The 24,880-nt window shown below is 42.0% G+C and overlaps 1 protein-coding gene and 1 long non-coding RNA gene across 5 annotated transcripts; one reads left to right on the forward strand and one right to left on the reverse strand.

Annotated features, from left to right (window-relative positions):
* Nucleotides 1-2,195: 2,195 nt before the first annotated feature.
* On the reverse strand, nucleotides 2,196-14,157 carry CCDC51 (coiled-coil domain containing 51). Of its 4 annotated transcripts, none has more exons than XM_036738948.1 (4): nucleotides 14,038-14,157; nucleotides 8,743-9,086; nucleotides 7,227-7,391; nucleotides 2,196-4,946 (listed from the first exon to the last, which is right to left on the reverse strand). In XM_036738948.1, exons 2-4 carry the CDS (start codon nucleotides 9,049-9,051, stop codon nucleotides 4,185-4,187), a joined length of 1,236 nt encoding a protein of 411 aa, XP_036594843.1. In that variant the 5' UTR covers nucleotides 9,052-9,086; nucleotides 14,038-14,157; the 3' UTR covers nucleotides 2,196-4,184. The 4 variants fall into 4 exon arrangements, with proteins under 4 accessions (XP_036594843.1, XP_036594845.1, XP_036594842.1 ...); XM_036738950.1 differs by having other exon boundaries at nucleotides 8,743-9,091; nucleotides 14,041-14,135; XM_036738947.1 differs by lacking the exon at nucleotides 14,038-14,157 and adding an exon at nucleotides 13,220-13,309.
* A 15-nt stretch (nucleotides 14,158-14,172) lies between these two features.
* Nucleotides 14,173-22,455, forward strand: LOC118831562. The gene is made up of 4 exons (XR_005009145.1): nucleotides 14,173-14,258; nucleotides 14,731-14,786; nucleotides 15,204-15,291; nucleotides 22,260-22,455. It is a non-coding gene; the product is annotated as an uncharacterized LOC118831562 (long non-coding RNA).
* The last annotated feature ends 2,425 nt before the right edge of the window (nucleotides 22,456-24,880 follow it).

Raw genomic sequence — 24,880 nt, forward strand, 5'->3', positions numbered from 1 at the left:
TGACCAGGGAGGCTGCACATATCCAGGATCTAGATAATATACTATTTTTGGATGATGAAAACCTCAAAGGAGAGGCTAAATGATGATGGCTGAGAGAGGGTGCCTAGAAGTGGCAGTGGGAAGCAAAGAGCCTGCTCCTCCTCCTGGTCCATCATGTCAAAGAGCACAAAAGAAGGTATATCCACTATTAGAGAGGATGCCTTCAAGGGGAAACCAGGATTTCTTGAGTGCTGGAAGATGAAAAGGGTGCAGTAAAAAAAAAAGTATAGGGGAAGAGAAGTTTATTAACAATGGAACAAGGGTTCCAGAGGGCACAGTGATATGGGAAAGATAGGATTGAGGAGCATGGAATTGAGGACAGGAAGTGGCAGCAAAAGAGTAGCTGGCTTTTCCATTTGGCTGCTAGCAGTCCTATATCACTGGGATTAGGATAGAAATATACTTTTTGACTGGGGCTCCTACCCTTGAGACTTGTGATGGCAGAGAGCAGAATAAATTCTTTTCCTGGCACTAAGGGAGGGAGATTGGGGTCTACTGATACTCAAGGTTCTGATGACAGGAGTCATCAGCCTTGCCCAAAAAATGAGGTCCTGATGAAGAGGCCTTATATCAGTCTCAGGTCCTGGGCTGGGTCCAGTCCAGGGCTTAATGGTAATAAAAAAACTATAGCTATTATTACTGTGAATAAAAGCACAATAGCAAAAGACTTCAGGGCAGCAAGTGGGGGAGATGGAGAAGCTAGGGAAACCAGTCCACAAAGATACCACCCTCATCCTTCTACTGAGAAGTTCTCTCCTCTATTTCTCATCTATTCTGTTTTTGCAACTTATTGTGTCTATGGGGATGGATCTTCCTAATATATAGCTGTCACGTGTCCCACCCCACCCCCACTTTCACCTCAAAAATCTTTTAATGGTTTCCCATTGCCTGAATAAAGACTAGACTCCTTTGTTTGGCATTCAAGGTACTCATCTGCCCCTAACCTATTTAACTTCATTTCACATTACTTGCCCCTTATATATTACTAAATAAGATTCCTCAAACATGTTCTAAACTTTCTCACCTTTTCTAACTTTCCTTAATTTACTTCCTTGTTAGTAGAATGTCCTTTCTATGTCCATCTGAACAAAATCTTAATTGTAGTTTAGGACCCAGCTCAAAAGGCAGCTCCTCCACGAAGCCTTCTGTTATGCTCACAGCCATAAATGACATCTCCCTCTCATGAATGCCCAGAGTTGTACTTCTCTCATACAATTAACATTCCACTGTAATCATTTCTGTTCTTATCTCCTCTGCTAGACTTAAGCCATTCCCTTGGCCTAGTTCTATTCAACACTTTTATCAGTGACTTGGACAAAGAAGGCATGCTTATCAAATTTGCTCATGATATCAAGCTGACATAACATTTTGGATAATTGGATCAGGACCCAAAGTGATCTTCTGGACCCCTCATGGGAGCCAGAATGATGGTCAAACCTAGTAAGAGGAACAATGAGAGAAATGTGAACCTATACTTGAGTTAAAAAATCAACTGTACAAGTACAGAATGGGAAAGACAGGGAGACAAGTTTATATGAAAAATATCTGTAAGATTAGTATAATTATAAGATCAGTGTATCAACAGTGAGACAGGGCTCCCCCAAAAGCTAACGCAACCTAAGAGCATAGTAACAGAAACACAGTGTCCAGAATGAGAGGTTACAGAATGCTCTGGCCAGACCACATGGGGATTACAATTAGTTCTGGATGCCACATTTTAGGAAGGACATTATCAAGCTAGAGTGTGACCAAGATGGTGAAGGAACTAGAGGATTTTTTATTCAAGGATGATCTGAAAAAACCTCCCATGTTTAGCTGAAAATGGTCATCTTCAGGTATTTGAAGGGCTATAAGGTGTTAGAGGAACTAGGCTTCCTTAGCTTTGCCCCCAGGGCAAAATTAAGAGCAAGGGGAATAGAAGTATATTTCTAGGTCAAGATTTGAGAAAATTGGACAATTAAGAGTGGTCTAAAAATGGAATTACCTCAGGAAGAAATGCTTCTAAATTACTCAATGTCTTCAAATAAAGGCTGGATTGAACAATTGTCAGGGATATTATAGAAGTGATGTCAAACTCAAAAAGAAATGGGAGTCACTAATCCATACAAAGATCCCTGTGAGTGCATATTGACTTAAGTTTTCAAACATAATGTTAAGTTTTACTGTTATTTTTATTTTATTAAATATTTCCCGATTACATCTTAATCTTGTTCAGGCAGCACTCAGGAGTGTTGTGAAGGCCAAATGTTTGACACCTCTGTTGGAGAAGGTATTCTTGATCAGGTATGTAGGACTACAAGACATCTGAATGTCCTTCCTCTTGAGATTCTCTTGAGATTCCTCTTGAGATTTTATAAGGACAGGAATTCTTCCTTATTGGGTTACATCTTCAGTGTCTAACATGCTACATTATACAGAGAAGTTACTCATTAAATGTTTGTGGAATAATGTGCCTTATAGCCTTTTAGAAAGCTGCCATTCCCCGAGGGCTATTCAAGGGTTTGGTTAGTGTCAGGCTCCACTGCAAGGAGAGAACCTATCCAAGAGCTAAGACACTATGCTGGGAGGAATCTTCCCAGGTTCCAGTTCCAGCTCAACTAATACACAACTACAATGTGTATATAATTGTAATGAGCCACTGATGGTACTATCCCTCAGTTTTGCTCCCATACGGTAGACAACAGAGCTTCCCACAAACTTTTCTAAATAAGAAATGATGATGATAACAATGATAAATGGTCATATTAATTATTATCTTTTATTCAACTCTGAGTCCTTACCTAGCAACACAAAAGAAATGCTGATATAGAGCAAGCCCACTGTCTGAGGCTTGACAGGGCAGGAAGGGTTTGGAGGAATAGCAGGCAGCCCTCCTGTACTGGAGCAGGCATGTCAGGGTGGGGTTCATTCAGAGCTAAATTTGCCACCATCCAACCTGCCTGCTCCCCCTCCCCCCAACCCCTGTCTGACTAGCGGTGACTTCCACTTCTGGAATTCACCCCACCCAGCTCACTGCTTTTCAGTTCACGCTATCAATGGGATACACTTTGCCAGCTCTCCTCCCATCCTGCCTTAGGCAAAATGAGATACTTTCAGAGAGCATCTCCAGGCTGTAGAGAGGGAAGGTATACACACCCTTTGGTGGTGTCCAAATCCTATTTCCCTATAGGCAAAGTTTGTTTAGCAAGCTCCTTTCTCCATGCAGCCAATTTAATCTATTAGCATAAACCACTATCACCAGCCCCATTCCCCCAACCCCAATTCCCTCAGTTTCAAGTATCAGACATTAATTCTTCCTCATGTCTGGAGGGAAGGTGAAAAGGTAAAAAAAAAAGAAAGGCAAGGGGAGCTCTTCCCACCTGACAGATGGAATGGAACAGCTAAATCATAAAGAGAAGTGGATTCCATGGTCAGCCAGTAGACAAGCGCCTAGGAGTTCTGACTCCCAGGTTCTAATGACTAGACACCCCACAAACACTTAGACACAAGAAGGGTTGGGAAATACAAGTTAGGTCAGGAAAATGAAAACCAAGGTTAGAAATGTAGACAGATGAAGCATCAAAAATAATTCCTCCTAACACAGTGACATGATACTGAAAAAGTCACAGAATGCAGACAACAGTGGAGAACAATGGGGAGAACCTAGAGAGGCACTATGAGGGTAAATTTTAAAATTAATAGAATTTCGTGGTTCTAAATTCATACTGCCCAACTGCTTTCCCAATCTCTTCAACCAAATTGGCTTAGACTTTCACTGCTACATTGCATTGTTGTGAGGATCAACTGATAATGTACATAAAGTGCTCTGGAAACTGTAAAATGTCATGTAAATTTCAGCTATCACCATAATTTGAAGTTTTTGAATTTTTTTCAATAACATAATTTCAAATGTAATCCTTTTCCCAAGTGCAAAGTTGGTAAATGATTGCAAAATGTGAGATGGAATTTTAAAAAGGTAAATCTTGAAAAATAAAACCCTGTTGCCCTATCTCTTTCCCCTTTCAGGAGCCCAGCTCAGAAGTTCTGGGTGGCTTCACCACTAGTAACCTCCAAGTGACTTAAATGGACAAAGCAGTAAGTCGCTTGCCAGCTCATTAGTAAATACAACAACTCCTTTCCTCACTGAAGCTTCCCTCCAGAGATTACTAGTTGGCTCTGAAGAGAATGTATAGCACTGGCAGCATAGCAGCAAACATGGTACAAGTTAGCACGGTGCTGTAGATAGAGTTCCTGTTGACTTGGGCCTCCAATCTCTGCTCCATATCTGACAGTTCTAGAATCATGCCCTGGGCAAGCAGGGACTGCCTGGTGTCCAGTGAAGAAGAGTCTAGCAAAGCTTGGTTTGCTTGCTCTATAAGCTGAGAACGGGCTGTAGCCTTTACAAGCTGAACCTCTGCAACCATCTGACTGAATTTTTTGTCCAGGTCAGTAAGCTGCTCTTGTAAACTCTCTAGACATGAATGAACCTGCTGAGATTGGCTGAGCTGTTCTTTCAAAGAGGCTGAAAGTAAGTGTGTATCTTTATGAGACATGAGACTTTCTCCAGTAGACGTGATTCCAGAGTGCACTAAGCTCCTAAATTCTTCAATAAGGTCACTGAGATCCTTGCTCTGCATGCTGTGGCTAGAAACTTGTTCTCGGATCACCTCCTGCAGACTCATTGGTCCAGTTTGTGACTGTAGAAGCAATGACTTCAGCTCCTGCAACCGTACACGATTCACATAGGTGGATCCAGCAACACCAATCAAAGCCCCTAGAACAGAACCAATGATTGACCAGTTCTTTGTTTTTTCAGCTCTTGTTCGCTCCTTCTCATGACTCTCCCTCACTGCTGCAGAAAAGAGGGAAAACTTCTCTCGTTCTGACTCTTCTGAGTTAATGTAAGTTGTTCGGAGCCTCTTCTCTTCCTGCAGAAACAACAAACAGAAATAAAGTTATAAAATTTATATCAAACCTAAAGAAGTAGGATATGAATACAGAACTTTGTCCCTCACCCCTCCATCAAGGACATAAATGGGGAGGGGTGGGGAGGAGACATGTCTTGACTGTGAACCATGAAGGACTAAGATGGGAGATGCAAATTACATCATCAAAAATCTGTGAAGTAGCTACTATGGTTAAGCAACTACAGTAGGTATTGAGAATACAATAATGAAAAATAACACAATTCCTGCCCTCACAAAGTTTATGTCATAAGGGAGAAGGCACAACCCTTCACGTTGTGAAAAAACACGAGGAGTGGTCACTTTCAGTGGGAAGATTTCATAGAGGAAGTGGCAACTGAGTTAGTTTTTAAAGAAAAAGATTTCAAAAGGAAGTTGGAAAGGAGGAACGAATACATGCCAATCATGAGCGGTGGTCTTTACAAATATGCAGAGGAGGGAAAATAAGGATCAGGATCATAACTGTAGGCATTTTAGAGGACCTTTCCTCCTCATGTTATCAATGGATCCAGTTAATAGTTTGAATGGAAAATAAAGTGCATGAGTGGCATTGTACAAAATAAGGCTGAAAAGATAACATGAAGCTGTGTGATGGAGGGCCTTCCATGCCAGCGTAAAGCAATCTGTCTTTTATCCTATAGGCAGTAGGGACCTCCTCAGTTTTTGAGTTCTTAGGAAGATGATCAGATCAATGCCTTAGGAATGTTAGTTCAGCAGCTGTGTGATGGACAGATTTATGAGGATTAAGCCTTGAAATAAAATAGCTAGGCTACTACAACTGTCCATATCACTACACATGAGGGCCTAAACTAGGATAGTGGCAATGTTGGGTAGAGAAGACAAGACCTATATGAACAATAGCGTCTAAGTAAAAAATGGCAGGACTTAGGAACTGATTGAATATGGGAAGTGAAACGAAGGGAAGAAAGATGACCCTGAGATTTGGAATGGGAGAGATTGGGGGAATGGTGGTGCCAACAAAAGAAAAAATGAGAAAGTAGGAATGTGGGGACAAGTTTTAGCGGAAAATGATGAGTTCAGTTGTGTTCATCTTGAATTTGAAGTGTCAGCAGTACATACATGTACTTTATTACCAGGCAGCTAGAGATACAAGATTAGAATTTAGATGAAAGAGATTGATATGTAGATTTAGGAGTTACCTGCAGAAAGATGATACTGAAGCCACAAGAGCAGATGAGATTGCTAAGGAAAAGAAAAAACCTAAAGGGGTCAAGGACTATGTCTTGGGGAATACCCATAGGTAAACAATGAACCAGGAAAGATCAAAACAGAGGTCAGATGGATAAGAGGAGAACCAGCAGAAAATTTCATGGAAGATAAAGAAAGAATATCCTGAAGGAAAGGATGGCTGCTACTGGCATTTGCTACAGAAAGGTCAAGGGTGATAAGGACTGAAAAGAAGCTACAGAGTGCACAATTAGGAAGTCACTGGTAACCTTGAAGAGAGCTGTTTCAATGGAGTGGTAGGGTTGAAAGTCAGACTACAGAGATAGGTGGTGAGAAAGTACAAACAGCCCAAGTATAGGCTCTTTCTCTGAGTTTAGCAAAGAACAGCAGGGATGGGGAACCTGCAGCCTCAAGACCACATGTGGCCTTCTAGGTCGCTGGGTGCAGCCTTTTTACTGAGTCCAAGTTTTACAGAACAAATTCTTTTATTAAGGGGATTTGTTCTGTGAAGTTTGGATTCAAAGGGCCATAGAAGAGTAACATAGCTTGAGGGGTTGACAAGATCAAGATAAGGGTGGATTGGTTGTTTTTTTGAATAGATGAGACTAAGTTATGTTTTTAGGCAATGGGGAACGAGCCAGTAAAGAAGAGCAAATAAAGTTTGAATTTAAGTGGTTAATAAGGAAGTGTTCAAAGCTACCCATCAATGTAATTATATTAATGTTAATATATTAGTGAATGATAACAGGATACTAATGGAGCACTTACTATAACAGTGATTCCTTTCCTGTTCTTCCCTGAGTTCTATCAATGCTCTTTGAAGATGTTAATGAACAAGTCACAAAATCAATTGCTTCTGCAAAGTTTAACCATTCAAACCTAATTTATTTACAGAGGCAAACACATCTAGCACTTCTCCTGAGTGTATAACAACACGGACTTGTTAGGGCATCCAGACCTGTATTCCTAACAGGAAGCTCCAGTCTGCACCTCGGCTGGTAAAGAGGTATAACCTCAGTAGCTCCAGCTACCCAGCTGCCTCCAGGTTCATCCTACCTGCAACAATCTGTGTTCCAGAGTTGCAAGTTCCAAGTACTGGGAATCTTCTCGGGAAACTCGATCCAAACGATCCCGAATCTCTTTGAGTCTTGCCTGGTGAGCTTCCAGGTCATCTCTAGCCTTTCGGACTATTCCTCGAGCCACCATGAACTCTTTCTCAGCCTGAAAGGAAAACAGAAGTGAAGTCTGTCCCCCTTTCCAAGGTGGACTACTTTCCTAAAATAAGTGAAGTGCTGGGAATGGGGGAGGATACAGTTACACACAAGTGTTACACACTGACTGGCATTCTGGTTCCCTTAATGTAATTATGTTTTCCTTCAACTTTTATTTTATTCTGGCAGAAGACAGAGATGTAAAAAAGGACAAAATGCCAAACCTGTTTTTCCTATACTGCTATAAGAGAAGAGAATAAGAAAATAGCTAATTGTTAAGTGCTTTCTGCATGCCAGGCACTGTGCTAAATGCTTTACAAATATTTCCTTACTTGATCCTCACAACTCTGGAAGGCAGGTGCTGTTATGATCTCCATTTTAGAGAGGCGAAAACTGAGGCACACAGAGTTTAAGCGACTTGCCCAAGGTCACAGAGCTAATGTCTGAAGCTGGATTTGAACTCAGGCTTTCCTGACATTAGGCTCAGCACTCTGTGCACTATGTTGTCAATGTTGTGATAACATATGTCCACAAAAGAGAGAACCTAGGGCTCAGTCTATCCCTGGATCTGCCATCTACTCTACAATCTTCCTAGTCCTCATTTGTGTTTCCCCATTCAAACAGGGGAAGGGAAGCTTTCAATTTAAGTTTTTAATAACTAAGTAACAAAGGTTAAATGAGACTTAAAGAAAAAACACTGATGTGTGAGGATACACACATACACATGTATGTGTGTGTATGTAAACACATGCACAGGATATGCAATGAAAACTAGAATATTTACCCAATTCTCTACCTGTGTAGAAAATACTATAAATTTTAGTGTTTTTGTAAATACACTGTTCTCACTGCTATTGTGGAAAGAAGTGAAATGTGATTCCACTGAAGCTATGGTGTATTTGACTTCTGTCAGTATAACTTTAAGCTCTCAAAGGTTAATTGGCACTAAGACTTTGGGGATACCCTATATAGAGTATGATATTTTTCAATTTTTTTCCTTCACAAATGCTCTTTAATTACAGTGCTATAAAATCATTATAAATGCAAACAAACACCACCAATTCAACATCAACAAAGGAATCAGCTATTGGGCCTAACTGTATAAAAGGTAATGACCAGGGACTTACGAAGGGGAAAATGGCAGTAGTTTGGTCGAGTGATATGCTAAAAACCACACTCAGTATCTCCAACCCAATGGCACTAAAGAGTGGAAACTTGATAGCCAGGAAAAAGACAAGGCTGGATATGGTTTAAACATTGCTGGAGACTGCAATAGCCAGAAATAACATATCATAGCAGTACTTACTACAAAAAGTGTTAAGAGCTCTACTTCTCATCTGTATAACACATGTAATATTTACCTCAGTCACATTCCCTTGGGCCTCTCGAACTTCATTTAGCCCAATGAATTCCTCATAACTTTCCCACCAAGTTTTGGCCACAGAAGATATTCTCTGTTGGAAATTCTGCCCCAGGGCTCGACCCATTTCAGTGAGTCTGTGATACAGTCTGATGGCAGTTTTTGCTGAAGTGTTGCCCTTGGGCTGGATGGGGCCTGAGCTGTAGAAGGTCCTCATGATAAGGAGTCTCATTCTTTGGCTTCTCAGCTCCAATTTCGGAGATGAACTCATGAAGTACTGCATTGCAAAAATGGTAGTATGCCCCATCATTAGGCCTGAGAATTCATGCAAGGCAGTGAGGAACGCTGGAAAAGGGACATAGAAGACATACACTCAGAGCCAAGAAAAAGCACAAAACCAAGCTCAAGCATTTCTAACTCAAGACAGAACAATGTCTGAACAAAATATTTTCATTTAAATAAGTATTAACTGAACACTCTCTTTTTCCATAATATATGTATGTATATACATATATGTGTGTGTATATATATAGTATATACATATATATATGTATATATATATATATGTATGTGTATATATATATATATATATATACAGCCTATAGAATGTTATTCTCTCTCTGCTTGAAGAATGGGTCTCCTCAGAGATTTTGAGTAAACTGGTTCAATGGAAAGATTTCATACATTTCTTGATTTTTCCAGACTTATGATTTCATCAATGTGGAAACCTTCCACCTATCCAGACCTGTAACTCACAGTAATTCTTTGTCTTACAGAGCTGCCTGGGACACTGAGGAGATAAATGATTTGACCACGGTCAAGCATCTGCCCATGAATTGGAGGCAGGAATTGAACCCAGTCTTTCTTCCTCACTCCACAGCCAGTGCAGTAGGCATTAGGCCAAGTTGCCTGTTTGTTTAAAATTTTTATTAATACCTTTTTTTAAAATCACATAAAGTCCTGAATATACCCCTCCTTCTCTCTTCCCAATTCAGCAGGCTTTCCCTTGTAAAAAAGATTTTAAAAGGGAAAAAAAAACTTTAGAAAAATTAACCAACATACTGATTGATCACTTTGGACAGTATAGATAATAAACCCCACAACTTCTCAATTCTGAAGAGGAATGGTTCATTTAATTTTTAAAAAAATTTATTGATGTATTTTGTCTTTTTATCACTACCTGTATTTAATTGGGCACAAACAGCAAATAGTATACACTGTCCTCACTTCTACAGCCTATACCTTCCTACAGAAGCTTTGGCTCCTCTCCAAGAGCAGGTACATCCCTGTTAACGAGCTGGATGATTCCTGTGCCTGAGGAAAAGGAAGCCCAGGCCTGCTCAGACTATGACTCCTGTAAAAAAGATGACAAATTGGAGGGAAACATGGGGACAACAGCTCAACAGGCAGAGTGAGGCATAAAAATTCCCTGGGAAAACCTGGGACAGGATTTCAGGAAACATCTAGGATTCAATCTCATTTCTTAAAAAAAAAAAAAAAAAAAAGCCCAATCAATTGCCTCCCTGCCAGAATCCAACCTTCCTTCAAAAAATCAGACTGATATTCCATAAGAAACTTCTATGATTACTGAGGCATAGTTTCAAGGAAGGCGGCTTCTGCCTTTTCCCCAGAGGGAGACAATTATATAAGAAAATCATGTCTTCACAGAAAATTTTTTTCCTTGTACTTTGTCCAATTTTTTCCTCTTAATTTCATTTAATCACAGGACTCCTAGGCTATTTGATCCCTGCATCTCACATTTCAGTCCTCTACTCTAATCTCTCCCTTCCCCCACTACTTCTCTTAGTCAGTGCTCAGTCAGGCTCAACAGATTGATTTTCCTTAATCTTTCCTTTTTTTCAGTCTTTTGAATGTTTGTCCTAAGCAAATGGTGAGAAGCTCAGGGCTATTCAAACACAGAACCCTCCCCATTATCCAACACGTAGAACTCCTTCTTCTACCCCTACCTATCTAGTCCTGTCTTTTCAGGTCTATTAAAAGTCTGCCAAAAGATGGAATTGCTCTGTTTTGTGCTGGTCAAATTACTATCCAAATAGAAAATCTAATCACAAGACAGACTGTTACAGTGACATCTGGTGGCAACCAAAAATAAGAGAAGGCCAAAAAGGCAGGAAAGAATACAGTACTGATGAAAAAGGAGCAATAGCAGGGATTCACATTTACACACGTGCATGCACATACACATAAAATGTCCTCCTTGATCCTTTCTCTTTTCAGAAGTACACATGGGCGTTAATTTCCAAATGCCTAAATATTATTCACTTATCTACAAAGAAGGTAATGTTTCTAATTTCCTAACCCCCATTTCTACCTACCTTAAGAAATATTCTCTATCCTAGCCAAAATACTTTTGAGCTACAAGCCTGTGGGAAAAAATACTCCAGGGCACAGCCAGACCTGCTAATGAATGGGACACTAATTTTATACTGACTGATACTCAAAACAGGTGTCCCGTGACCATGGAATGTCCTCAAAGCAACCTTAAAAGAAATTCATTCATTCACTAACTTACACAGTATCACTCATATCCTTTAATCTCCATTCACAATGCCACCACCCTAGTTCAGACCTCATCACCTCTATCTAGACCATTTTGATAGACTCTTAATTGGGCTCCCTGTTCCCCCACTCTCTGTTCCATCTTGCCAAAATAATCTTCCTAATGTACACATTTGACCTCGTCACTCTTCTGCTCAAAACTTTTTAATGACTCCCTATTGCCCACAGGATAAAATAAACTCCTTAACCAAGCATGAACCAGTAAAATCTGGCTCCAACTTACTTTCCACTCTTATTTCACATCATTTTCTCTCCATGTTCTCTGCTCCAGTCAAATGGACTACTAGATAGTCCCTAAACTTGCTATCCTATGTGCCTGGCATGAATTCTTTTATCTCTCTTTCAGAATCCTGCTCTTCAAGTTTGATTCTGGTGTCACTTTCTCCATAAAGTTTTCTCTAATTCCCCCAATTAAGAGTACTTTTTTTCTGTCCCCCAATTTTCCTATCAATAAATCAACAAGGCTCTATTAAGCATCTACATAGCATCTAGCTTAATTTGTTATCTTTCCTTTGTTCTCCTCAAGTCCTCCCCGTATCATACCTGCCTATGTAATCATATCTTCTCCCTAGTATAATACACTGAATGTCACTTTTTGGGAAGCTAAGTGGTACAGTAGATAGAGTGCTGGACCTGGACTCAGGAAGATTCATCTTCCTGAATTCAAATCTGGCTTCAGATACTTACAAGCTGGGTGAACCTGAACAAGTCACTTAACCCTGTTTGCCTCACTTTCCTCATTTGTAAAATGAGCTGGAGAAGGAAATGGCAAACCACTCCAGTACCTCTGCCCAAAAAAACCCAAATGGGGTCACAAAGAGTCAGACATGACTGAACAATTGTCATTTTTTATTAATTGTATCTTTATCTGCTCAACAGTCAGTCAACTAGCATTTCTAAAGTGCCTACTATGTACCATGTACTATGCTAGACAATGGGGATAGAAAGGAAAAAAAAGTCCCTACCCTCAAGGGGCAGAGTCTAATGGGGGAGACAATGTGCAAACTACGTACAAAGATACACACGAGATAAATTGGGGGTAGTCTAAGAGGGCAGGCATTAAGACTAAAGCAGCCTATGAAAAGCTTCTTGCAGAAGGTGGGACTTTAGCTTAGATTTGAAACCAGGGAGAAGGAATAAGAAGAGTTCCAGGCATGGAGGCATAGCTAGTGAAAGTGCTTGGAGTGGGGAGATTGGAGGGTCTAGCTCCAAGAAGCCATGGATGAAGCAAGATGGATTACCCATGGATTGAAGAATATGTGGAGAATAAGATGTAAGACTGGAGAGGCAGGAAGGGACCAAATTATGAAGGGCTTTAAAAGCCAAACAGGACATCTTACATTTGATCCTGGAGGTGACAGGGAGCTCCTGGAACTTACTGAATACAGTGATAGCCAGCCATATGCTTTTAGGAAGATCAATTTGACAGCTGAAGGTGACGACAGCCTTCACTAGGGTGGCTACAGTGTCAAAAAGAGATGCTATGAAGGTAGAACTGACAGGACTTGACAAGTGATTGAATGTGGTGGGTGAAAGTGAGGAGACAATTTCCAGCATGGGTGACTGGATGGTGTACCCTCAAGAGTAAGAAGGAAGTTAGGAAGAGAGGAAGGTTTTGGGGAAAAGATAATGAGCTCCATTTTGGACATGTTGAGTTTTACAGGACATCCAGTCTGAGATGTCCAACAGGCACTTCAGCACAGTGTAGGTACTTAAACTTTATCAAGCATATATTGGGGGAAAGAAACAAAAACGATGACCTTTGGCCCTGTCCTTATGGTGCTTCCCTCCACATACCACCCTTTTTGGGGAGTAAGGGGCAGTTTCATCAGGGCAGAGAACACTGAAAGACAGCTCAGTTTTATAAAAGTTGCCTGCAGCACTGACAAGTGACTTACCCATGGTCACACAGGCAAGTATGTTCAAGGGAAAGAGATTCAAATTCTGCCACTGACAATGGGCAATCTTCTAAGTCATTTAAACCTCTTTAGACTTGTTTCCTCATCTATAAGAGAATTGGACCACATAGCCTCCGAGGACTCTTCCAGTTCTAAATCTATGATCCGATGAATAAGTTCATCGCTCTTAAACATATTTCAAGACAGAAAATGCTACAGAAGAGAAAACATGCAAGAGGGTCAGGCTTTCTAGCTGGGCTCAGAAAAGGGTCTTCAGGCTCAGGGATGAGAAATAATTAACGCTGAGTCCCCTTGTCTTACAAGCTTGTACAGGCTGGTCCCTGGCCCATGCACCGAATCCCCAAGAAAAGGCTCATTCGCCCCCTCCCCACTTTCTGCTCTTCTTGGGTCCCGCCCCTGGCCTCCCCTCCCACTCCCCTCTACAAAGCCCAGAGCGGGGCCCCTTTCCTCCACGGCCCTGACCGCCCCTCCTCCCGCCCTCTGCCCGGTTTCCTGACAGACAGCCGAGGCCCTTAGGTGGATTCTCCCACGACAGCTGGGCAGGGGCATGGGAAAGAGAGGGCCTGCCTGGGGAACCTCCGGACCCGCGGGGGTGGGAGCCTCCCAGGCCAAGTCAGGGATAATGGCGCTAGCAGCAAGCCGGCGGGACGGGAGCCTCCCTCCCAGCGGGCCCGGTCTGACCCTTCAGACCAGCCCGAGACCCTCCAGACCCGATTCCCCTCGCCGGGGGTTCCTGGGAAAGCGCGTGGGCCGATGCCCGGGGCTTGGCTGCCCACGCCTAGCTCCCGCCCCCTGACCTGGCGCGCGGGAACCGAACCGGTAACCGGCGTCTCGGGGCAGCCCGGTCTCCAGCCGGCCACGACCTCTGACCCCGACGCGGAAGCTGCGGCTCCATTTCCAACCTAGGAACCAATCAGTCTGACGACGGAGGCGGAAGGGGCGGGTCAGAAGGTTCCGCTTCCGGCAGCGAAGGGGGCTCGGGGAAACTGAGCAGCAGGCACGATGTCCGGTCGCGAGGGTGAGTGGTCCAAGACTGGCGTGGGGGGGGGGGGGGGTAGGTATGGCAGCTGGGCTTGGCTGTAGCCACTCCAGGGAACGGGCACCGAGACCGCAGGACTAAAGGAAGAGGAGCCCAGGGTCCGAGCTTTCCCCACCCGTGCCCAAAAGGGGCTAATGTGGCTGGACCCTTCGGCCTGCACCAGAAGAGGAGGGTCCCCTGACCCCGAGATCTCTCCTTAAGGTCGAGGTACAGAGGAGCACAAGAGGAGGCTGGGTCCCAATCCCCCTTCCACCGGCCCAGGAAGGGGGCAGACTCCCAGGAAGAAAAGCTTGAGGTCTCTGGTTTCCCCTGGGTCCGAGACAGAAAATGGGGAGGAACCCATAGTCCTCAGCTACCAGCCTTCTGTCTCCAAGAGGCAGGAAACATCCCCTGAGTTTTCAGTTCCTGTCTCCCAAATCTTAACAACAGGGCTTCCTATATCATTTGACAGGTGGTAAGAAGAAGCCTCTGAAGCAGCCCAAGAAGCAAACCAAGGAAATGGATGAGGTGAGGTATCTGGGTTGAGGTGAAAGGGTACTGGGTAGGGGGAAAAGGGGTATTTGAGGTTTTGTGTTATATACTTGATATTCCTCAGACCCCAATGGGAGGTAATAGGCAAGGGTAATGTGGTAGTCTTCTTACCTAAGGCTCCATGTAAGATTATACTGTCCCCCAAATATTGGGAGAAGAGAGTGGACTTTACCAGCATAGGCACAAAAAAGGGGGAGACCTTAGTTGGGAATGAGCACTGAGGGCAGACTTCCCCCCTCTCCCACAGGCCAGGAATTCCTAGTGCTTATATGACCCAAATTCTTTCATCTCTAACTATCAGCATTCTCAGGGACAAGCACCAGCAACTGCTGGTTACAGTCACCCAACTAAACTCAGCTGGGGCCTCAATAGTATGTTCCACATTTTCTTTAGGAAGATATAGCTTTCAAACAAAAACAAAAAGAAGAACAGAAAAAACTGGAAGAGTTAAAAGCAAAAGCTGCTGGGAAGGGACCACTTGGTAAGTTTTGTTAAAAAGCCTAGTCCTTTGAATTTCTATAGAAAGTACTCAGCAAAAATAAAAAGCATTTGCAGAAATTAAATTGCTATTCCCATTGCAAAAAATACAACCACAGCCCCTTTAAAATCTGTCTTTTTTTTTAACCTTTAATTTTTAACATTCTAGTTGAAGCACATAATGATGATGATGACAGCTGGTATTGTTACACTGCTGTTAAACATTTATCTCATTTTAATTGTCACAACCAACAACTCTCTGGTAATTAGTGTAAATAGTATTCACAATTTACAAATTAGGAAACTAGAGATCAGAAAAATGAAATGACTTGCCTGGGGACATAGCTTATAAGTGGCAGACCCAGACCTGAAACCCAAATCAATTCAGTCAAGCATTTATTTAAAAACCTACTATGTGAAAGGCACTGTACTCAGTACAAGGAACTCTATAAGGTACTGGGAATACAAAGACAAAAAATTCCCTTTCCTCAAGAGCTTGCATTCTGCTGGAGAAATACCAAATGTACAAAGAAATCTCAGGAGAGGGGCAGCTAGGTGGTGGAATGAGTAGAGCATCGGCCCTAGGGTCAGGAGGACCTGAGTTCAAATGCGGCCTCAGACACTTGACACACTTATGAGCTGTGTGACCCTGGGCAAGTCACCCCAATTGCCCTGCCTCCACCCCCCACAAAAGAAAAAAAAAAGAAATCTCAGGAGAAAAAAACCATAAACGCTGGAGGAATAGGAGGGGAAAGACCTCATCTAAGTGGGAACTGAGCTGAGCCTGGGAGAAAGCTAAGAATTCTAAGGCAGAAGTGAGGAGTGATCCCCATTTTATGGGGAGAGCCATTCAAAGATGGAATGTTATGTCTGGAGAACAGCAATTAAGCCATTTTGGCTGAAGTGTAATATTTAGGAGGAGGAGTAATCAACCTAGAAAGATAAGCTGGAGCCAGACTGTGAAGAACTTTATATGCCATAAAGGTGTTTGTATTTTATACTGGTGACAATAAGAAGCCACTGAAGATTCTTGAACACAGAGTGCTTTGGTGAGAATTGTGCTTTAGGAAAATTTTGCCAGATATGTAGAGGATAGATTAGAGAGGAGAATTGCTAGGGACCCCACTTAGGAGGCTACTGCCATAGTTCAGAGAAAAAAAGATGAGGGCCTGAACTAGGAGGGCAGCAGTGTAAGTAGAGAGAAGGATACCATCTACAGCTGTGCTGCCCTGAATGTTCTTGATCTCATAAGCTAAGCAGGGTTGGGCCCGGATGCAAGAAATATTGTGGAGGTGTAATGGACGAGGCTTGGCAACTGACTACCTAGATGAAAAGGGGTGAAAGACTGAAGAGTTGAAGAAGACTTTGAGATTCCAAGTATGAGTGAATGGTAGGGTGATAGCATCCTTGATAGAAACAGGGAATTGAGGAGTGATGGGTTTAGGGACAAACACAAAGAGGCCTGTTTTGGGTGTGTTGAATTTGGGATACATTGTGAGATATTTTGGTGGAGTTGTCCAGCTGGAAGTTACACATCTTTAAAAATAGAGGAAGGAAGTACAGGAAAAACAGGGCTAGATATGTACATTTTGGAGTCATCTGCAAAGAAATGATCGCTGAATCCATGGGAACTGATACATTCATGAAGAAAGGGTTTAGTGAAAGAAGAGAAGGCTGCCCAAGACATGAATGATGAAGAGAAGCTGTGTCACACACACACACACACCCAAAAAAAAAAACCACTGAGGAAGGAGAGAGAGAGGGCAGTCAGCAATGTTAAAAACAAAGGAGGTCAGGAGGCCTAACAAATGGAAAAGCCTATTGGATTTAGCAATTGACAGATATTGGTAACCATAGAAAGAACAATTTCATTTGAATAATAGGGCAGAAGTCAGATTACAAGGGTTTGAAATGAGTCAAAGGAGAAAGGAGTGAGAAGTGAAGAAATGGAGGAAGCAAAAAATTGGTTGAGGGTAGTGGGGAGTTTGGTTTGAAAGGAATGAGTAATATCATCAGCACATAGCTTGAGGGGATAGCAGGCTCAAGTGAAGGTTTTTTAAAGATGGCAGAGACCTGAGCTTATGTCAGACACAGAGAAGCCAGTAAGTAGAGAGAAAATGAGGACAAGAGATTGGGTGGTCAAAGAAGATCCAAAAGAAGATGTGAGAATGGGATCAAGGGTGCAAGTAGCGGGGTGGGCCTTGGCAAGGAGAAAGGCTGCCTCTTATAGGGATCTGTGCGGATGAGGGAATGGGGAATGATGATATATGAGGTATAAAATAGGAATGAAAAAGGAGTTCATTAGTAGATGGTCTTTGAATTCTCATAGAAGGAGGAGAGGTCTGCTAAGAGGGAGTAATGTTACACTCGAGGTCAGAAAAGAATAAGGAGTGGAATAGACTGTTAGAAGAATAAAAAGATTGCCATGTAGCAATAAGGACCCAGTTGAGAGTAGATGAATGAAGGAACATTAAACACTATGAGCCAGGCCCTATGTTAAATGCTTGGGTTACAAATACAGGCAAGCCAGATGGTCTCTCTCAAGGAGCTTACGTTCTAATAGAGAAAGACAAGAAAACCCATATAAAGGAGTAGTAGCCAGAGAGGAGTGCTTTGGAAGGATGGTAATTAGAATCAAGGGCAAGTGATTGACACTTCTTTTCAAGAATGGTAGTGTTGAGTTGATTATTATTCTTAAGAGTTAGGGTAGGAGAGCGGGAGGAGGGTAAGAGGAATAGAAAGGAGGAAAGTAGTATAATCCCAAGGTGCCTTGACATGGAGATGGCTGGGAAATGGTGAGATGGGTCTAGGTCCTTACTAGATAATGGTGAATATTCACCAAAGTGAGAGCTTGAGGTGGAGGCTAAAGTGCAGAAGTGTGGCTGAAGAATAATGTGATTTGTCTGGGTTTGGGCTAGCTATATCAATTCTCACCATATAGTAAATTTGTAGTTGATTTATTTGCCAGAATTTTGCAGCATCCTCCACTTGAGTTCTGTAGCAAGTAAGTAGGAATGGAGAAAGTAGATCATGACAGTGCCCAAGAGCTAGAGTTTGGCAAGACATGAGCCACAAGAGGGCATAGGAGTCGAGGATAGAGGGCTGTATAGGTGGGCTCCTTAACCATGAGGTCAAGAGCAAAGGGAGAAAAATAAAGGCCTGAAGAGGAGACTGGAGTGATTAGAGATGTAAGGTTTAAGAGAAGTGAAGTAAAGAGAAAGATTGAAGAATAAGAGTTGGTGGTCAGAGAGAATTTCAGTGTTGTAGACCATACAGGTAGAACAGTATGGGTTACAATGAGGTCAAGTGAATGGCCACTTCTGTGGCTGAAAGAGTGAAGTTGCAGTTGGATGAATGGGACTAATCATCTAGTTGAAGAGGTTAGTAGATTGGGACACCAGGGTGCTTGAGGGGACATCCAAGTGTATAATGAAGCCCTCAAATTTGAGGGCAGGTTCTGGCATGGAGAGGAAACCTACAGGTTCTAAACTTCTTTAGAAGAGATGAAGAATGATCTAGAGGACTAATAAATCTGCACTCCACATCTAGAGAGGGAGATACAGGCAGTGGAGTAAACCTGGAAGGAAGAGAAGTTGCAAAATGATGGGAGAGGGGTATGGAGAGTCTAGAAATATCATTGAGAAGCAAGGAGTATGTTTTTTCCAGCTCGTGATAGGTTATAAAAGAAGGAGAAGCCCAATACTGGATAATGTGGTCAGGGATGTACAAATGCAGTATCTTCTTGGGGAACCAGGTTAATATGAGTGTTCAAAGACGGAAAGAGCATCAAGATATGAGATTTAGGACAGAGGGAAGTTTAAGAATAGAATGGAGGTTCTAAGGGAGGGAGCACATTGGAACAGGAGGACAGAACAGGATAGGAGCATAGGAAATATAAAGCTGAGGTAGACAGGATGAGACTAACTGCAAACCTATTGCTCTTTGCAATACATCACATTTCTTCCTAACATGTCTAAATGCTAGCTACATATTCTTGGCTGGCAGTGCTCACAATTTGAAGGTTGTTGTAGTGGCATTTTTTAGCTCAGATTTTCAGAAACTGTTAAGCTGGAGGGGCAGTTAGCTGGCACCTGCAATAGTCTGCATTTTGTCAACTGAAAGTCCTAACTGTTAGAGGGCATTGTCAAGGGTCCAGAGTCAGAAAGACTTGCCTTTGAAATGTACTAGCCTTGTGACCAGGAGATAGTCACAAGAAGTCAGACAATTCACTAAGACTATAAGTTTTTCACATATATATGCAAGTTTTAGTCGTGGTTGGAGTTCCCACATGACTAAATCCTTGACATACTTTTTTGGGGGGGATGGGGCAGCAATTGGGGTTAAGTAAAACTGTTGGTCTTGATTTAACAGAAATCTCCCCTGTCTTAATCATCCTATCACCTTTCCTTTAGCCTTTCCCTTGATCTCTGATCTTTAAGGTCATGTTCCAAACCAATCTTTCACCATCTGTTGTTTTAAAAAAAATGCTTCATTAATACACTTTTCTTTCATATATGTATATATCATTGGTCACTTCCCAATGACTCCCTTTCCCTGTAACATGTAAGTACAGTAAAAGAGAACATCTCCACACGTAGCCATCCATTCTGTTTCCTTCTTAACACTTGATAGCTGACCTGGAATACTTCAGATTCTTTCATTTGATCCTCACAACTAGATTAAATGATTTGCCCAAGGTAACAAGCTAGTAGGTTTCCAAGCCTGCATTTGAACGCAGGTCTTCCAACCAAATCCAACACTATTCACTACATCACACTTCCCTTGTAATGCTCTGTCTTCAACATGTTATTTCTTCTACAATATTAGCAGTGTTTATATATATATATACTGCAGTGATGTCAATATTTCCATCCTCCTATATATTCTTACCCTAAAGTCTGTGTCTTATCTTTTTGCCTAATTGTTGGCTTAACTGTTACTTTTTAAGTATGTAAATAAACCCGTCATGTGAAAAAAAAAATTACGAATGATGTTTTTCCTAATAAATGTTCATTTTCTTCTAAATCCTTTTGCCTTTGAGCTTATCATCCTAACTAAATATTTATAAGTAATAAATTTTATTTGCCCAAACTCCGTAGCTTAGCTTTCAGGTCCCTCTCTAATCTGTCCTAAGCTTACTTTTCCAGCTTTATTTCCCACTGTTCCCCCATTTAAATCCTCTATCCTTCAAGTCTCTTCACTGTGCTCTCCACGTCCTTGTTTGTATCGTTCCTTCCATCAACCCTTATCTGATCACCTCAGCCAACAGTTCTTTTTCTTACTGCCAACTCTTATACCACCTACGTTCTGTACCATTTATTTGGCATTGCCAAATGTGGTAGTCTTCTATTAACTTTTTGTGTGTCTTCTTAATCAAACTATAAATTTCTTTCACAATGGGCTAGATCTTACACATCTAGATATTAGACCTGGAGTTGAGCAACCTGAGTTCAAATACCATTTGACATTTACTAACTGACTGTGGGGCTCTGAATAAGCCATTTAACTTCTGTGAACCTGTTTCCTACATTTTTCATGGGATTATCAGAAAGCATTTTGTAAACCGTAAAGTTCTACATAAGTGAGAGCTATTAGATTTCTTTTGTTAAGGGAGATAAATTAGAAGTGATCATGTTTCAAAAGGATCCTCTAGGCCAAAGAATCCCAGTTAACTATGGCCTTTCCTCATAAGACCTATTTCCCACAATTTTAAATAAATTTTCAGGCCTTTTGTTTTCTCTATTTTCCTTTGATAGTATATTGACTAAAACTGAACATATGCCAGTATGTAAGACATGGTCATTTTAAAACATTACAAAATTCTATTAGCATTGTAAGTGATGTTAAAGATGTTTAACTTATTCAGCTTGCAGAAGTAAAAAAACACTTTTTTTCTTTTACTTTTTTGGGGGGGAGGGGGGAAGGCAGGTCAGTTGGGGTTAAGTGATTTGCTCAAGGTCATACAGCTCAATGTGTCAAGTGGCTGAGGTCAAATTTGATCTCAGGTCCTCCTGACTTCAGGGCCAGCGCACCACCCAGCTGTCCCCAAAAGAACATTTTTTAAGGTGCCTACTATGTATCTCATACTGAGGATACAAAAGTGAGATAGTCCCAGCCTTAGAGCTTATGAAGGTATTACCAGCATGATACAATGTTTATAGAGAAGTACACTATGTATAAAATAAATACACAGAAATTGGGGGGAGGGGTTCCCACTAAGAACTAAGGAAAACAAGAAAAGCCTCCTGAAGGAGATGGCGCAAGAACTAAGCCTTAAAGGAGCTGGAGTTTTCAAAAAGTGGAATTGAAGAATGAGATCATCTCAGTGTGACAAAAGGCAGGAGGCAGAATGTCCTAAAGAGGAAATATCAAGTCAGCCAATTTATCAGTAGTGATGAGTCCTGAGTGATGATAATCTGCCTGGAAAGAAAGGCTGAAACCACTTAATGAAAAATTTTAAATACCCAACAGAGAAATTTGTACTTTATCCCAAAAATAATGGGGAGCCGAGTTCTTGTGCAGAGGAGTAAAATGGTCTCACCTGGACTTCAGAGATTAATTTGGCAACAGTGTAGCACAGGGGTGGGGAACCTCCGGCCTTGGCTGTTCTGTGAAGTTTGGATTCAGTCAGAGCCACACTTGAGGACCTAGAGGGCCACATGTGGCCTCGAGGCTGTAGATTCCCCACCCCTGGGTGGCATCTGGAGAAGAGAGGGGAGAGGCTGCGTATAGGGAGACCAATCAGGCTATAATAATAATCCAGGGGAAAGGTGTTGAAGGGTTTGTAGTGTGGTTAGAGGGAAGGAAGTAGACTTGAGAGCTGTTGAGCTCCCCCTCCCTACGTAGTAAGTGGGACAGGTAGGAGGGAATTGCAATTCTGGCTAAAACCAAGATAAGTCTTCAGGGCTTAGTGGTCAGAGATGAACCCCCGGCATTCTTCCCTCTCTGGAATAATATTTTCTTCTCTTACAGCCAGTGGTGGGATTAAGAAATCTGGCAAAAAGTAGATGTTCCTGTGTAGATAAAATGGTGATTCCTGTTGGTTTCTCTCTTGCTTTGTGACATCTGCATTTCCTACTTCAACATCTGTTGCCGCGTGCAGCCAAGATTAAGTGTCATCTTAATGAGTCTATTGTACATTGTAATAAACTTTTTTTAAAAATCATAATGATGGCTTATGTTCTTTTCATTCTTTATCCATGTCAGCTCTTCCTAATTCAGCTAGGATGAGCTGGCCCAGCCTAGAAACTGCCCTCAGCCTTATTCTGCTTGACATACCTCTGGTTTAAACAGCAGTGTATACAAAATTAAGCCAGATGGTTAAATGTGCTGTTTTTCTTTGATATTATGTTCACTGCATTAAATTCAACAAATAGGTGCCTACTATGTACAACAGGGCTATCCAACCTAAGGTTATCTTAGGGCCACATTAAAATAAAATAGTTATTCGAGGGCCGCACCCAGAATAAAAAATACAGTACACTCCTGTGCAATATGTTCTGTCCATAATACTGCTTAAAAACACCAAAGAAAATTAACATTGAGATTATTTATTAGTGATGGAATTAAGAAATCTAATACGCATTCCATGCAAATTATTTTTTCACTTGTGAAAATTAAAACCCGTAGGCGGGCTGCATGCAGCCTGCAGACCGTATTTTGGACAGTCCTGATGTACAAGATACTGTGGGTATTGAGATGAAAAATGGCTGACCTTAGGGCCAAATTCTGAAGCCTAGTTAAACCAGCCCTAAATATTCAATAGGCTCCAGATCAGACCTGCACAACCTTTGGCCTGCTGCTACTTAAAGCCTTCAGGCACATGAAAAATGTTTTCCTTTACATTTTTTTAGGCCTCCTGAAATTCTTTGTTCCGTGCTGCAGCGGGCCTTAGGGCCACAGGTTGTGCAGGCCTGCTCTAGATCCTGAAGAGAGGAAACTAGGGTACTCTGGGAAGAAGGCGTAGCTGAAGTTTTAGTGCATTTTGTCCTGAGATCATTTTACAGTGTTTTAAACTGAACTCACTTCCAGAAATCTTGGCCTTGACAGTCATTCTATCAATAAGCATTTATGAAAGAGCCTACTGTGAAGAGCCCAGCACTGTGCTAAGCACTAGGAATACAAAGAAAGGCAAAAAGCCATATAGTGTAATGAGGGAAACAATATGTAAATAACTATGTGCAAACAAGATACAGGATAAATTGGGGGGAAAGCACTTAGGGCTGGAAAACACATTTTGCAGAACATGGAACTTTATCAGAGACTTAAGGGAAGCCAGGAAAAAGAGATGAGGCAGTGAATTCCAGTTACATGGGTAGGGCAAGTGAAAATCCCCTGGAGTCAGAAGATGGAGTACTGAGTGAAAGGAACTAACTGCAAGGAGGCCATGTCATTGGAATGTAAGAAGAATGGAAGGAAAGGTACCAACGTCTTTAAAAGCAAAAAAATTGTATATTTCATCCTGGAGGTAATGGGGAGCTGTTGGAGTTTACAGCAAGGGATCTTGGCATTTTTTGGTGTCATGGACCCCTTTGGCAGTCTGGTGAAACCGATGGACCCTTTCTCAATAAAGATTTTAAATGCATAAGTCGATAAGCATTTGTTAAGTGCTTAATATGTGCCAGGCTTCCAGCTAAGTGAAAACTAGTTCTTGTCATCAAGAGCTTGCATTCTGATGGGGAGAATATGCCAAGAACCATGTGCATACCAGATAAACATAAGGTAGTGAATGGGCAGTCATTTCAGGGAGGAAGGCATTGGGGGACGGGGAAGAGACCTGGAAAGATCTCTTACAGAAGACAGGAATTAAATTTTTTTTTAAAGAAGTTCACAGACCATGTCTTCTTTCACAACATGACTAATAATATGTTTTGCATGATTGCACTCGTATAACCTGTATCAAATTGCTTACTGTTTCAGGAAGAGGTACGGAAAAGAAGGGAGAGAATTTGTAACTCAATATTTTTAAAGATGTTAAAATGTTTTCACATGTAATTGGGAAAAAAAGTGTTTTTTCATAAAAAAAAAGTTTACAGACCTACAGATAAGACATCTTGGCATACTGTTTTGTATTGTCAGTCATTTATCCCCAACTAAATACAAGTTCCACAAATGCAAGGGAAGCACCACTGATGAACATTCAGCATTTGACTTTTGGAGGAGGGATGAGAGGAAGTTAAAATTTGTCAATTCATCTACAGTATACAGCGCGGGGGAAGGGGGCAAAACTCCCTGCCCCGCAGTTCCTTTCAGAGTCGCCCTGGGGGCACTGGAAGGTTATGTAAGTAGATTAAGGTAACTGAGCTGGAGTCCCGACTGGAGCTCTCACTCTTACCCGAGGCCAAAAGAGGCCCCTCCCTACCCCACACTGCCTCGGGAAGACGACATCCCAAGACAGTACAAGTTTTCCCGGAGGACCGCGGTCCGCGCTGCTGTCCCTCCCGCACTCGTCCCCAGAAGGAACCATGAAAGAGTGAATGGACGACGTTAAGAAACCAGCGCCGGCACTCCGGGGTCAGAGGCCCGAGGCACCCGGCCTGCTCTCGGGGGCCTTCCCTCCCTCGGGCCGCAGTGCTGCTCGCCGTACTCGGCTT

The sequence above is a fragment of the Trichosurus vulpecula genome, chromosome 9 (genome assembly GCF_011100635.1).
Source record: "Trichosurus vulpecula isolate mTriVul1 chromosome 9, mTriVul1.pri, whole genome shotgun sequence".
NCBI lineage: Eukaryota > Metazoa > Chordata > Mammalia > Diprotodontia > Phalangeridae > Trichosurus > Trichosurus vulpecula.